This window comes from Pygoscelis adeliae, unplaced genomic scaffold (genome assembly GCF_000699105.1).
Source record: "Pygoscelis adeliae isolate BGI_AS28 unplaced genomic scaffold, ASM69910v1 Scaffold267, whole genome shotgun sequence".
In the NCBI taxonomy this organism is placed as follows: domain Eukaryota; kingdom Metazoa; phylum Chordata; class Aves; order Sphenisciformes; family Spheniscidae; genus Pygoscelis; species Pygoscelis adeliae.
Window position 1 is genome coordinate 4,984,187 of NW_008825150.1, and position 13,238 is coordinate 4,997,424.

The 13,238-nt window shown below is 35.4% G+C and overlaps 1 protein-coding gene across 1 annotated transcript in view; it reads right to left on the bottom strand.

The window, feature by feature from the left end:
- CACNA2D1 (calcium channel, voltage-dependent, alpha 2/delta subunit 1) overlaps positions 1-13,238 on the bottom strand; it is a 379,635-nt gene that overhangs the window by 104,821 nt on the left and 261,576 nt on the right. The window contains exons 7-9 of the mRNA XM_009328361.1: positions 9,507-9,576; positions 8,617-8,667; positions 7,799-7,898 (exon numbers count right to left, since the gene is read on the bottom strand). Coding sequence (XP_009326636.1) covers positions 7,799-7,898; positions 8,617-8,667; positions 9,507-9,576 — 221 coding nt within the window. The remainder of the gene's footprint in view (positions 1-7,798; positions 7,899-8,616; positions 8,668-9,506; positions 9,577-13,238) is intronic.

The following is a 13,238-nucleotide window of genomic DNA, read 5'->3' on the forward strand; positions in this document are numbered from 1 at the left end:
TGTTGGCACTGCCTGCATTCACGTGAGTGCTCTGCATTTGCCTGTGTTACCTGTGTGGCTGGCCTGGTATGTATGTATATACATGAATATACATTATGTGGCATATACATGTGCTCTGTGTGCATGTGCCCACTAGGAATACATTTTCAGCCACACTATTGGTTGGATCTGTGGCATGGAGCTGCAGGAGCCTCACCTCTTTTGGGGTGTTGAATCTGGTATGATATGCTTTCCCCCAACAGGTAAAATAATATATGTATAAACAAACAAATCCCTAAATTCAGATGGTTTGGTTATTATTTTGTAACTCTAAAAGAAAAATAACATCATCTTCTAAAGGTTTCTCAAGTTTATTTGTAGCTATGTAAGGCTCAGTTTAAATGAGAAAAACGTTTATGTATTCTTGATTTAAGGCTACAAAGGGCAACGAGATAATCTAATCTGACCTCTTGCATACTGTCTCACCACCCACATATCATTGGTCCTTAAAATTCCCTTGGTTACTTCTGTAATAGACCTTAATAATTACGTTTAGTGGTAGATGTTTGCTTAAAGTGCATCTTCCAGGAAAGCATTAAATATTTACATGAAGACAACAAGAATCTTTCCTTGCAGTTTGTTGAGGCATATTTATGTGCCATTCAGACTTATTTGGCTTCCACTAGTGATTCTTGCAGTGCTTTTATCTAACAGTTTTGAGAGTCTATGGATGCAAGAGCTTTCCCCAGTGACAGCACTTCTCAGCTGTGATCAAATCAGTTATCAGCCTATTTATTTATGAACTCCAGAATAGCCAAAAAAAGGTCAAATTCTGTGAGTTTGAGAGTATGTCTGAAATCCAGCTTCTCAGACTTCTCAGCAGCTTTTCAGGACTGTGAGAAGATGCTTTCAAGAACAAAGCAATCAACCATAAACCACTTTCAGTCCTGAGAGAAGACACCTACAATCTTTTTTTGTAAAATTTGAGCCGATCCCTTTTGTGTTAAATTAGTGATACAATCCATATTTATGTAACAGTATTCAGCCAGAATAAAGGAGACATACAGTCAAAATCTGAGTTCAAATACTCATCGTTTGCCTCCTAGGATCAATCCATACACTATTTAGATGGAAAGTTGTCTCTAGGCATGTCACTGAAGCTGTATGAATATTTCTCGTTCATCATGTCAGATGAAGACGACAAGAAGCTTGACTCCTAGTGGTCCTTCACTTTTTCTTTTTCTTGATACAAATTGTATAATTTGCTTTCCTGAAGATCAGGGTCCCATTGAAGTCAATTAACTTAATTTCAAAAAAGCCAACTAATATAACATCCTACCTACCCTAACCTTCCTCTCAACTCCAGCCCCACCTGAAATACTTTAATATAGCATCATTTACTCCTTTCTTGACTTTCTCTTTAGAGGGGAAGCAAAATGAAACTGTAATTCTGTGGGCAGACAAAAAATTCATGATGTTGTTTATACTACTGCATTTCTTGCTTCTATTCCTAATCTCATTAATCCATTAAAAAAGAAAAATCTTTCTAACTTTTTAACTGTTGCTGAGTTTCCATAGTTCCCAAATTTTCTCCATTGTTATTTGCAGAATACTCATCTTCATTACGTTTGCTAAACATTTCCTCTAGACACATTTACCATACATATATTTCCATAGATACATAGCCTAGCTTTACCTGAAATTATTAGCAATACAGAAATTGAATACTAGATTTTGATCATAACTTCTTTGAGCTTTGTTTAACCCAGCACCTACAAGGCTTACTAAACATACCTGTATGAAGATACATACAACAATTCACTTGGTCCTTGAATAGGGAAGGTGCAAGATAATGACCTTCCATTAAGGAATGCTAATGATTTTCCATTAAGGAACACTCCTGTGAAGCTTCTCTGCAGCTATCATTGTCTCCCCTTGTCTTGAAAATGAGCCATTCAGTTAAGAAAAACTGCGAGGTCATGACACAATTAGAAGGATTGTGGTTAAGAGGATCACAAAGCTCAACACTCAGCTCTAAACATGCCTTTGTACTGCTTTTCACTGACTACGGAAAAAAAACAACAACAAACACCCAAAAAAGGAATAATACATATTTGTTTACTGCCTCACACAGCTATGATGCTGAGGAGACCGTATACTTAATAGGAGCTACTGTGATTCGTTACCTGAAATGCTCCAGGATTAAACCAGTAAGAGAGATGCTTATACAAACCTGCAGTGGGAACTTGATTCTCTATCTTTTTTTAATTTGCCAAACAATGAAAAAGATGGCAGGCATCTTTATATTTTCTCCTTAGTATTGTCCATTATGGAGAATGGGAAAGTAAGGATTGAAGTACATTAGTAAGTCTGCTGGCAAGCCCCTTCATACAGGAGTCCTTTTCATCTTCTCCTCTGGATCCACCTATGCAACTATTTCTGTGCCAGAATGTCACACTGCTATCATTATCATGTTTTATGACTTCCTCAAATACTAATGTTATTTAGAAAAACTAACCACCACTGAAATTTTCTGGGTCAAAATTCAAACACACAGGAAGAAAATATGTCTTAGTCTATTTGAGTATGTAATTTAATTTAAGGTTCACTAAAAACGCTTTAAATGGAAGTAATAAAGGAAACTGAATTTTAAAGAAATTTCTGGAAGATTTTGCCAGTTGAACAGAATTACACTCATACAAATCTAAAACTTCTAACAAAGAAAACATAAGCAAGACAGGTTACCTGGTTGCAAAATCTAGCATCCTCCTCCCTTCAATAGGACTTCAAGCTAAGGTTTCCACCCATGTCATGTTTGTTAAATTTTTAAACAAGCTTAAGAAAGTATTTCCCAGAAGGAAGGGATATTATCTAAGAGAATATAGTGCAATCTGAACTGCAGAATGCGGGAAGGAAAGAGAAAAGAGTCCTTTGATAAACTGAAAAGCTTTTTATGAAACATTCCCCCCATTATCACATAATAAATATTTTAATTAGGAAGGCATAAAGCTCATATCACCTTGGGAGTAAGAGGGGCAAAATAAACAGCCTGGCAACCACTGAACTGTGGGAATTACACAATAAGCTGCTATTAAAAATCAGTGGAAAAGGGTGTCTATCTTCCACAGATTGCTTTTATCCTCAACAATAATTTCATAGGCTGGGTGCATATTTTTTTCTTTGAAATCAATTCATCCAGAAATCTCCTTTCCTCTAACTTTAGTCCATGTGCAGAACTGCACAAGAGCAGGAGATGAGCTTTCAATTTTCCCAGAGCATGATCCTATTATCCCTAGTATGCTCATAACATTTAATTTCCAGTTCCTAGACAGTAAATACTAGTTTGGATTTTTAGAAAGGCTGAATGATTTTCAACAGTCCTACAGCTCCTGACCTTTAACATGCCTGTTGCTGTAAGGTAGGTTTTTCCTTTGTGTGGTTTTCCCCACCTCTACAGATTTGAAGTTGAAACACATTTCTCCTGCAAACTGCAGCCTACCCACAATCATAAACAAATTACACTGTGTCAACATTTGAAACCAGGTCACTAAATCATAGCATGCTGGGATGGAATTGCTGCCCCTATCATCTACCAGTTACTGCTATCAAAGCATATAACCGGATTAGTGGGAAAACAGCTGTATTACTCATACATTTAAGCTCTTTCAAACAGCAGGTTTTCTTTCTGCAACAGAGCACGGCACTTCAGATAAGAAAAATGCAAATCCCAGAGGAAATCATGACATATTAACCCCTGGCAGTCTTTACGTGACTTAATAGTTCGTTCAACCTCTTTTCGCTGGAAATTAATGCGAGAACTATATTGAATCAGTAGAACTAATGTATTTTAACACATCTACTTTTAAGCTTTTTGTTCCCCAGGATTTCTCCATATACCAGGCATGGTTGATTAAATCATCTTGTCACTTTCCAGAAGTGATTGGCATGAGCTTAAATCTGTGTCTCTCAGTTGTGGGCATGAATCATCATACATATGGGTTTTGTGGGACAACATCTTGGCAGAGGTTAGTGGTAAAACAGCTCTCTAGTTAAGTCAAAACCTCATTACTAAACACTCTATGGTTATTAAAGCTAACAAGCAATAAAACAACTGTTGCTTTCTTGGCCAAAAGATCCAGAGGGAAAGAAAAATTGATAACTTCCAGTTATTGCTAGTGTTCATATATCTATCTGCTGATATTATATCAACTGAAAATTATCACCTAGCTTTTTGGACTTTTTAATTAGCCAATGATGTCTAATACCAGGATGTTTCAAAAGAAAATGTCCTGAAGCAAAAACATGAAATATACCAAATAAATCTACATTTCTTTCACCTAGAACAAAATGATTAAGTAGTTATTTTGGGGTTTGGATTTATGAAGAAAGAACTGGAGTTAGACTTGATTTAGATAAGCCTTCTTTGTTATGGAATATTCTGTGAAGAATAATGATGATCTTTTGTGTATCACCATATCATAGAATCATAGAATAGTTTGTGTCCCTTCAAAGGTCATCTAGTCCAACCCCCCTGCCATGGGCAGGGACATCTTCAACTACATCAGGTTGCTCAGAGCCCCCTCCAACCTGACCTGGAATGTTTCCAGGGATGGGGCAGCCACCACCTCTCTGGGCAACCTGTGCCAGTGCTTCACCACCCTCAGCGTAAAAAATTTCTTCCTTAGATCTAGTCTAAATTGACCCCCCTTTAGTTTAAAGCCATTCCCCTTTGTCCTGTCGCAACAGGCCCTGCTAAAAAGTTTGTCCCTATCTTTGTTATAAGCCCCCTTTAAGTATTCAAATGACTCAATAAGGTCTACTCAGAGCCTTCTCTTCTCCAGGCTGAACAACCCCAACTCTCCCAGCCTTTCCTCATAGGAGAGGTGTTCCATCCCTCTGATCATTTTTGTGGCCCTCTTCTGGACCCGCTCCAACAGGTCCAGGTCTTTCCTGTGCTGGGGGTTCCACAGCTGGATGCAGCACTCCAGGTGGGGTCTCACCAGAGCAGAGTACAGGGGCAGAATCACCTCCCTCAACCTCCATATAAGGATCTCCATATGATCCTCAGATCATTTAAAAAAAAAAGAAAAATGAGATTATTTTAAAATTAGACATGAATTAATGAACCATCTGCCTTTTAACACAGTACATAGACCTAATAAATCATCAGGATCAGGCTTTTCACCGAAGGTATAAAAGGAAGAATAAGTGGCAAAAAACTAAGCAGTAAAGTGAAGAATTTAATATTTGAATACATGAGGTCTCAGACCCTCTAGGAAATCCTCTTAAATGAAAGTCATATGCGATTCTCAATGATCTGATTGATCAGAATAATGATTGTTCCAATGTACTGTTTCACCTCAAGTGTCACGATATCTAAATCAAACATAAAAATAAAACAACATACAGGAAAACAGCACAGCAACTAATACGAACTTTGCAGTGGATGAATGCTTTATAAAAATTAGGCCTGTGTATAAGCTTTTGTGAATAATCTTAAGAACAAATAATACTGAGTGTGATAATATATCACCTTCTTATGCAGTGTCACGTCTGGTGCTTGGTTTGGTTTGAGGCTTTGGCAGGACTGTGGAAAACCTAAGCAAACTAAAAAAAAGGGAAAAATCCTAAAAAAAAAGACCAAACTTCAGTGTTCACTTCTCTCGTTTAAAGAATGCCTTGTAGTAGTACAACCATTTGTTTCCTATCTATAGCATATGATTCCCCTTCCGTTAGAGAAAGAAAATGTCAGAACACAACGTCTCCCACAATTCCAATACATGAAAATGTAAGTTATACAAAAGCAATTGCAATACTGAAAGGATCTAATATGGAAATTTAAATCATAAATGCACAACACCAAATAGCACTTTATAAAAGATTTAAAGATGCCATGTTCTATTACGTGTACTTCTGTGAGTGTTGCCTTCCTCTGAGGATGAACACAGCATGACCAAAAAGTCCTCTGTTGTTCTGCAGTCAAGTATCTGATGTGTGTCTCTAAAGTTCATTCAAAGAAGAAAGGTCCTTACATATTGTAAGTTACAAACCACTGGGAAAATGTAGTGTAGAAAATATTCAAAGATATCTAGTCCTTTTTCGACACAAATCCCAACCTTGGGGCCTTGCTAGAATAACACTGAACCTTAGGTAATAAAATACCCTAAGGAAGATACACAATTTCTGGTCAGCTGGGAGTAAATGAAGGAAAGAGTTTGGAAAGCTATGTAAGTCCAGATCTTCCAAAAGCTGGCACAGCTCCACTGAACACAGTAATCAATTTCCAGCAGTTTAAGATTAGAATTTTTTTTTTAAAAAACAGTGAACCTAACAACAAGATTTCAGCTCTCTAATGTCAGTACAGAAAAGCTTATTTCCTATAATAATAATAATAATAAAAATAGGTTGGTTTTTTTTTTTTTCACTGCAATTTAGACCTAAGAAAACAGTATAAACCACTATTAAAAACTTTAACAAAGGAAACGCCATTGCAGATAAAAGCTTCTCTCTACTACTTGGAGAAAGGTCTAGCTAGACTGGCAACAAACAAAGCAATAAGCTGTGTTCAAAGGTTTCTGATCATGATATTTCAGGTCTTTCCCCCTGCAGGCTGGCTACAACACATCTGTAAAAGTTGAAAATTGCCTCCAAAATAATTCCAGAGTTACTCACCATGCAGGCTGTCTCTTGTCATTAAGAGTAAGTCAATGTTTCCATTCTAAATAAATCCTTAGAATCAAAGCTCTACAGTTCAACAGCTTAATAAAAAACAAAAAAGCCTTGCCCCAGGCTAGAACATGACAACCAAGGTACCAGCCTGAAAACTGAAAGTTGTCCATACCATCTTTCCCCTCCCCAAATCTATTTTACTTTGCTTTCAGCTTTCTTGAAAACCAGAAATTTGCACTTTAAATTTCAGGCAAATATTAGAAAGACCAAAATGCCATTCAAAAAAACCCCAAAACTGTTTTAGAGAACTATTTAAAAACTCTATTATATAGAAACAGAACTTTGAAGTCTAGTAGTCAAGTTTGAAATGTAGTAATTACATGTAGTACTAAAGTTTCAGATCATATTCTGAAAGATCTCAGCAACTGAAATGCCAGCATCACCTTCATTTGGCAATCCTTACAGTCCTACCCTCCTAATAACCCTCTGACCTGCACATCACATATGCTGCCTCTGTATGCATAAACTATGTGCATTTTTAAGTTCCTTCATGGATTCTCCCCTCTATTATGTTACTTATTAAGGGAAAAATTGCTTTGCTACCCATAAAATTGCTACCTCTAGAACTTCTCGGGAGCACCTTTTTGGCAGGTCAGATATATGGCTGTACACCTTCTGTCATTGTGCATCAATTAACTCAAGCAACCCAAATGTCTGCTGTTTGGAAGAAGGAACTTCTCCCTACCTTCTCTGTATCACTTTATCTCATACCACAATATAAAACCTGGGAACCACCAATTATTTCAGAGAATTTGCATATGCCAATCAAATAGAAGATGTGTTACACAGACCAGAATAATATATTGGAAAGGAGAATTTGGCTACACAGACATTTGTTTAAATGACTTTTGCTTTACCTCCTTCGTTGTTTACTGCAGCTAATTAGCCCTTCACTCAAATGTATAGATAGCAACAAATCTAGGACTTCCACTATACTTTACAAGAAAACAGTAAGCCAAATGTGGTATTTTGCAATATATTTGAAGTCTCTTAGCAGCTTAACATTCAAGTATCTCATAACTGGCATTAAAAATAGTTTGCTTATGGCTTTGTTGACAATGCAAATTTTGTGGAAAGAACAGATACTCACTGAAACTACATTCACAAAGTCATCGTCAGACAAGGTCTCTAACATCTCAATGACTGAGGTGCGGATCAGCTTCAATGTCAATCCACTGACACTCCCGCTCCTAACAGAAATCCACAAGATAACAGAAAAGTTGAATTTAACAAATATTATTTAAAATGTACAAAGAAAATACAGATCACCAACCAGCACTCTCACCATCTTTCACACTTGAATTGTCAATAATTCTCCTGAATTCTCCAACTCACCATTAGTGTTATTACATTATTATAATAAAAAATAAAGTCCAAAACTGGAATTCAAAGTCCCAGTCTTGTGGCTCAGATGAAAACATAATGATGCATCATTTGCTCATTTTCATTTCAAGTGAGTTAGTTAGTTTACCACCTCAAACCTAAGCTGAAGTGCGGAAATAATAAATGTTGATAAAACTCACTGCTGATATGAAAGCACTTCATCACATTTAAAAGCATTAAATGCAAATTCTCTTACTAAGAATTTTTTTAGCATAAAGCAATCTCTTTAACACATCAGGTTCAGTGCTTCCTTTGGTCCCTCAACATTAGCTAAACAAAGGAAGCCTTGCCAAAGCAAAGAGAGAGTTTTTATTAATTTCTTTGCTCACTTTCTATTAATGTTTTATAGTAACTTAATTTAGCAATTTTTTTCCTCTGTATTTATTTTGTTCATACCAAGATTTTTGATCCTTGCATACAAGGACTTCTTAATCCTCTCTCTCTTTTTCAGCATACAGCGATTTGTTCAATATATTTAAGCACTATTATCCCTCTAATGACAACAACCAGACATTAAACACTTACGCATCAACTAAAATAAGCATGTCTTTAGGAGATGCAGCTCCTTGGATATACCTGAAATAAATAAAGGGTATGAATGACACAAACTTGAAAACACATTTGTTGTGTGTGATGGAAGATACTCTACGACCTCTAAACTAAATCTAGCTGAACCAACAAAATCTTCCTGTGTAGCTAGCAGAAAACCATGTGCCATCATTTTCTCTCTTGCTGTGTCTTCTAAGTACACCGAAGTCCAAACTGCATTAGGAAAGCCTGGAAGTCGGATAGACTGATCAAAATTCACTATTTTCAGATGCTGATAACTGAAAAACTTTAATGCTATTTCAGAGCTAAAGATCTTGATGACAGATGAATTATTACATCAGCCCAGCTTAGGGAAAAATACTTCATCCTTTGAAAGACTATATTCAACTAGTATGAATCCAAGTATCAATATGCATTATGCCTTGAGAGGCTTACAGAAAAAATCAAGAGAAACAATCCCACTGTTCTCTTTTACCAGTCTAGTGATTTTTTTGGTAGTCTAAACCACTGAGACATATTTGTAAACACCTGCAAAAGTCTGGAAGAATGGTTCAATCTAATAATCTGAATTACATTTGATTTTGCAAAAAATCAAAGTTTTTAATTGCCTTATACATATTTGATAGCTATCCTCCTACGAAAAGTTCCATGTAATGCAACAGTACAGCACACTATAGTGGATATTGCATAACAAATAGTATGATTTGAAAATTGTTTATTCAGAAGAATTAATTGATTTTATAAAAACAAATAGCAATATCTAAAAGTAAGGACTATTAGATATAAATACTTAGAAAAATTTGTCTTTACAGTCAGATCTAGAAAGTAAGTGATGTATATACATCAGTCCTTTAAAGAAAGCTTACCATGGTCTTCTGCGAACGTCATACAGATCTATTTTGTTTGGAGTTCGACTTTTGTCTACCCATGGGGAAGCTAAAAAAGAAAAAAAAATTGATAAATTAAAAACTTTAAGTATTTTAAATACAACAGCATAATGAATCAACATCACAGACTTTGCACTATATAAATATCAACATTTTGTATGGATAAAAAATGTCTGTATTTGTGTAATCTGTTTTTGAAATACCTATATACTCCTATATATATGAGCATATAATTGTAACTGATAAAACTATGTACAGATAAAGACCTTAAGGGGCCAAATTGTGTTGAAGAAACAGTTACTAACTATATAATTGACCACTGACTTCAATGGAACCAGAATTTCAACCAAAGTACTTTAGAATATGAAATAACTTTTCTTTGGACAAGAAAGTACTTCATTTTAAAAACAGTTCTAAGTTAATTAATGTTGTATACAGTAATACTGTGCTGATCTAAAGCTCAGTTATGCATCTAAAAAATTATTTGCTGATTCAAGAGAGCTTTACCTAAAAACGCAACCTAGAAAAGTAACATGAAAGTATCATATTTTCTGAAAAGAAAATGAGATTAAAATATTAGTGTCTCTGTAAAGAAAATGCTAAGATTAATAACCTTTTGCAAGCATTTAATCTAAGCTTTACCATAATTTTAAGCAAGGGTAGGCATCTTTTCCTTACTGAAAAACAAAATGAACCTTTCAAAACCATTTGACAGCTTAATGAACACAAATAAAAATGTGAAAAGTTACATGAAATGAAATAATGTTCTGCAATTTGCTCTCTCAGTGTATGCCAACAGCGCTGGGAGAGCTATTTCCTGACGTTAATCATTTTTCTGTCTAGGAAATCAAGAAAGATATAGGCAGCTCCAGGATTCTTCCTGAAAAAGCATTCATCTAAGACAAACAGGAAGAATTATGATATCTCAATCCATGAATATAAAAGAAGCCACCAGCTTAGAGTAGCTGCTTATTTTTGATTTTACTAAATGAACCCTTTCCTAAGTGACCATAACCTGAGTTGGCACATCAGTTACCAGAACTTTTAAACAGTATAACCGCAGGACATTTATCAGTATACATTTATCAGCCACAGAAAACACTGCATATTGTTGCACACCAGATGAACCTCAAACTCTATACCAGTATTGTCTATGAACTCAGACTAGACCATCTGACAGGTCCTTTGCAATCCGAAGGGATAAGGGTCTTTGAAATTTCCAGAAATGAGAAAGTAGAATTTTTGAGACTGGTATGTGTCAAATTTGTAACTTAAGTATCATTACTTAGGTATGCACAGGTTAAATTCACCAGTATTTTATGAGCCTGAAGTCATGGTTAGCACATGTTCAATCATGGACTTTTTGTGTCCATCTAGACTAACCCACCCATTAGAATTTGATCTGAAAATCCATCCTTGAAATACATTCCCTGAGATTTGCAAAATCTGCATCCAAGGTACTCATTTCAGTTTGTATTATGAGTAGTTTAGGCAAAATAGCAAATAGAAATGAAGGTACTGACCAACACTGCTATATCTTTGCCCGAACTTTCAGTCTATCCACTAACATCCAATAAAAGGCTATGCCCTATCAAATCTGTCGCTCTTCATCAACCCGTATCTTGGACAGTCTTCATAAACAGAGAATTTTCTGAATGTATGCATCTAGATTTATTTCAAAACAACAGGTAAAATGTAATTTACACTGCTAGTGTGACAATAACTTAGCAATCTCCACTAAGAAGTGAATTCAAACTTTTTTTTTTTAATGCTATTTTTTTCATATAAAAGATAAGTTCAACTCCTTAACTGCATTCTCCAAAGCAAATGGATGGTGATTCAAAGAGAAGTCGAACACAGGAGCTGAAGAAGAGTGCTTCTAATATCTTCATACTCTCCTATAACAGCAGATACTGACATAGGTATTCATTTAAAATTGAATAGATTTTCTAAAGGCTCACAAAGTAACAGACTAGCTCCTTAGCTAACATAAATTTTCTTCTGAAAACCATCACATGAACATTTAGCTACAATTTATCTGGTATCATAACCTTCAAGAAGATAATAGTGGAACTTACTTCAAATACTATTTTGAACTACAATCTAACTTTTCTAAATTCTGAACTAAAATTTACAGAAATATGGGTTAAGATTACATTTTGTCTGTGTAACAGAAGACAATAAGAGAAATAATCTAGCTACATTTTTCTGCAAAATCTGAGAGCTACAAATGTGTATTAACATAATACCACCTGACAAGTAAGCACATAATTTCCTTGAGGTCAACACCAGTTGCCTAGACAAGACACTTCAGAATTGCATCCTTTAGATCAAATACAGTGTGGCAAATCTTTCAGAAACATGAAGTTGCAAAATTAATACTAACTTAAACTTGTGAGGAAACACTGAATAATAAAATTTGAAATGCCTGAAACTTTCCCTAGTATTTCCAAAAGCACCAAGAGGCTCTGTATAACAAAAGCTGGGTTTTTTTTAACTGCAATACAAACCAGAACAGTGCTTCTTTTAATTTTTTTTTTCCTTTCTTTCTCTTCATGGAGAGAATGCTCAAAACTTCTGGTTGAAACAGAGTAAAAGAAAGGATCTGAAGACAAATCTTTCCAAATCAGTTTTCAGAGGAGGTCTTTCTGTTAAGACTTGAGCAACTAAGCCTTGCATTCAGTTCTACCATAGTTTTTCAGTAATTTCCTGGATTGCAACAAAGTTCAAACTGTCCCTTTCTGGCTACATCTATACTAGTAAGTTAAAAAGCACAATGGAAGGGAAGACGTTCACCAGAACTACACCATGAACTACTACGATGATCCAGTTATACCCTTAGCCCATAAAAGAAACTGTGAATAAACCACTCAGCACACTACTTACAGCCTATCTATTGCTTTTGGAGATTACTGTGAATGATAACACTTACAGTTTTTCCTTTTGGGAGACAGACTGAGTGGTGAACACAACAGCTAAGTTCTACTTCTCTTTCACTAGCTTGGCCCTTTCAGTATGCACCGTCCTGGAAAGATTGTCAGCATCTTCAGAGAGATCTGGAGAAGGTCTTTAAAAACATTATTTCTTACCATGCCTTTAAAACAGCATTTTCTGTGCCACATGTCAGTAAGTTTCTTTTTCCTGATTGATATATTACCTTATAATAAGACAATATAACAAGCACCTACATGCTTAAGTTTCCACGTGAGGAAATTTTTTCTGGATTTACACTGTGACTGCAAAATTTTTCATCAGATATTAATGGGTGCAGGATCACACAAACACTAATTAAGAAATATAATGTTTACTGGGAAAACTAGTTGTATTGATTTTTATGATGTTTTCTACAACGGTAAACATAATCTGATAATAAGTCTCTGCATGGCTAAACATAAATAAGGACTCAGCACTTAGTAGCTGAAATTTCATTCACACCAAAGAAGTGCTGAATTCCCTCTTCAACCTCAAGAATTAACATGACTAAATTACTCATGCATCCTAAACTCTCTCTGGTTTAACACTTTTAATTTTAGATGGCTTTGAATGGTCTCAAATCTATTCCTTGGTTTTGGCAATATTCTGAGTATTTAAGGATCTTATTGGAATTGCTATTACTAGGAAACTGAAATTCCCTTAGGACTGTTGATCTCCAATGACATAATTTTAATTTACCCTGATTTCATGTTTTAAAAAATATTTTTTTAAAAAATG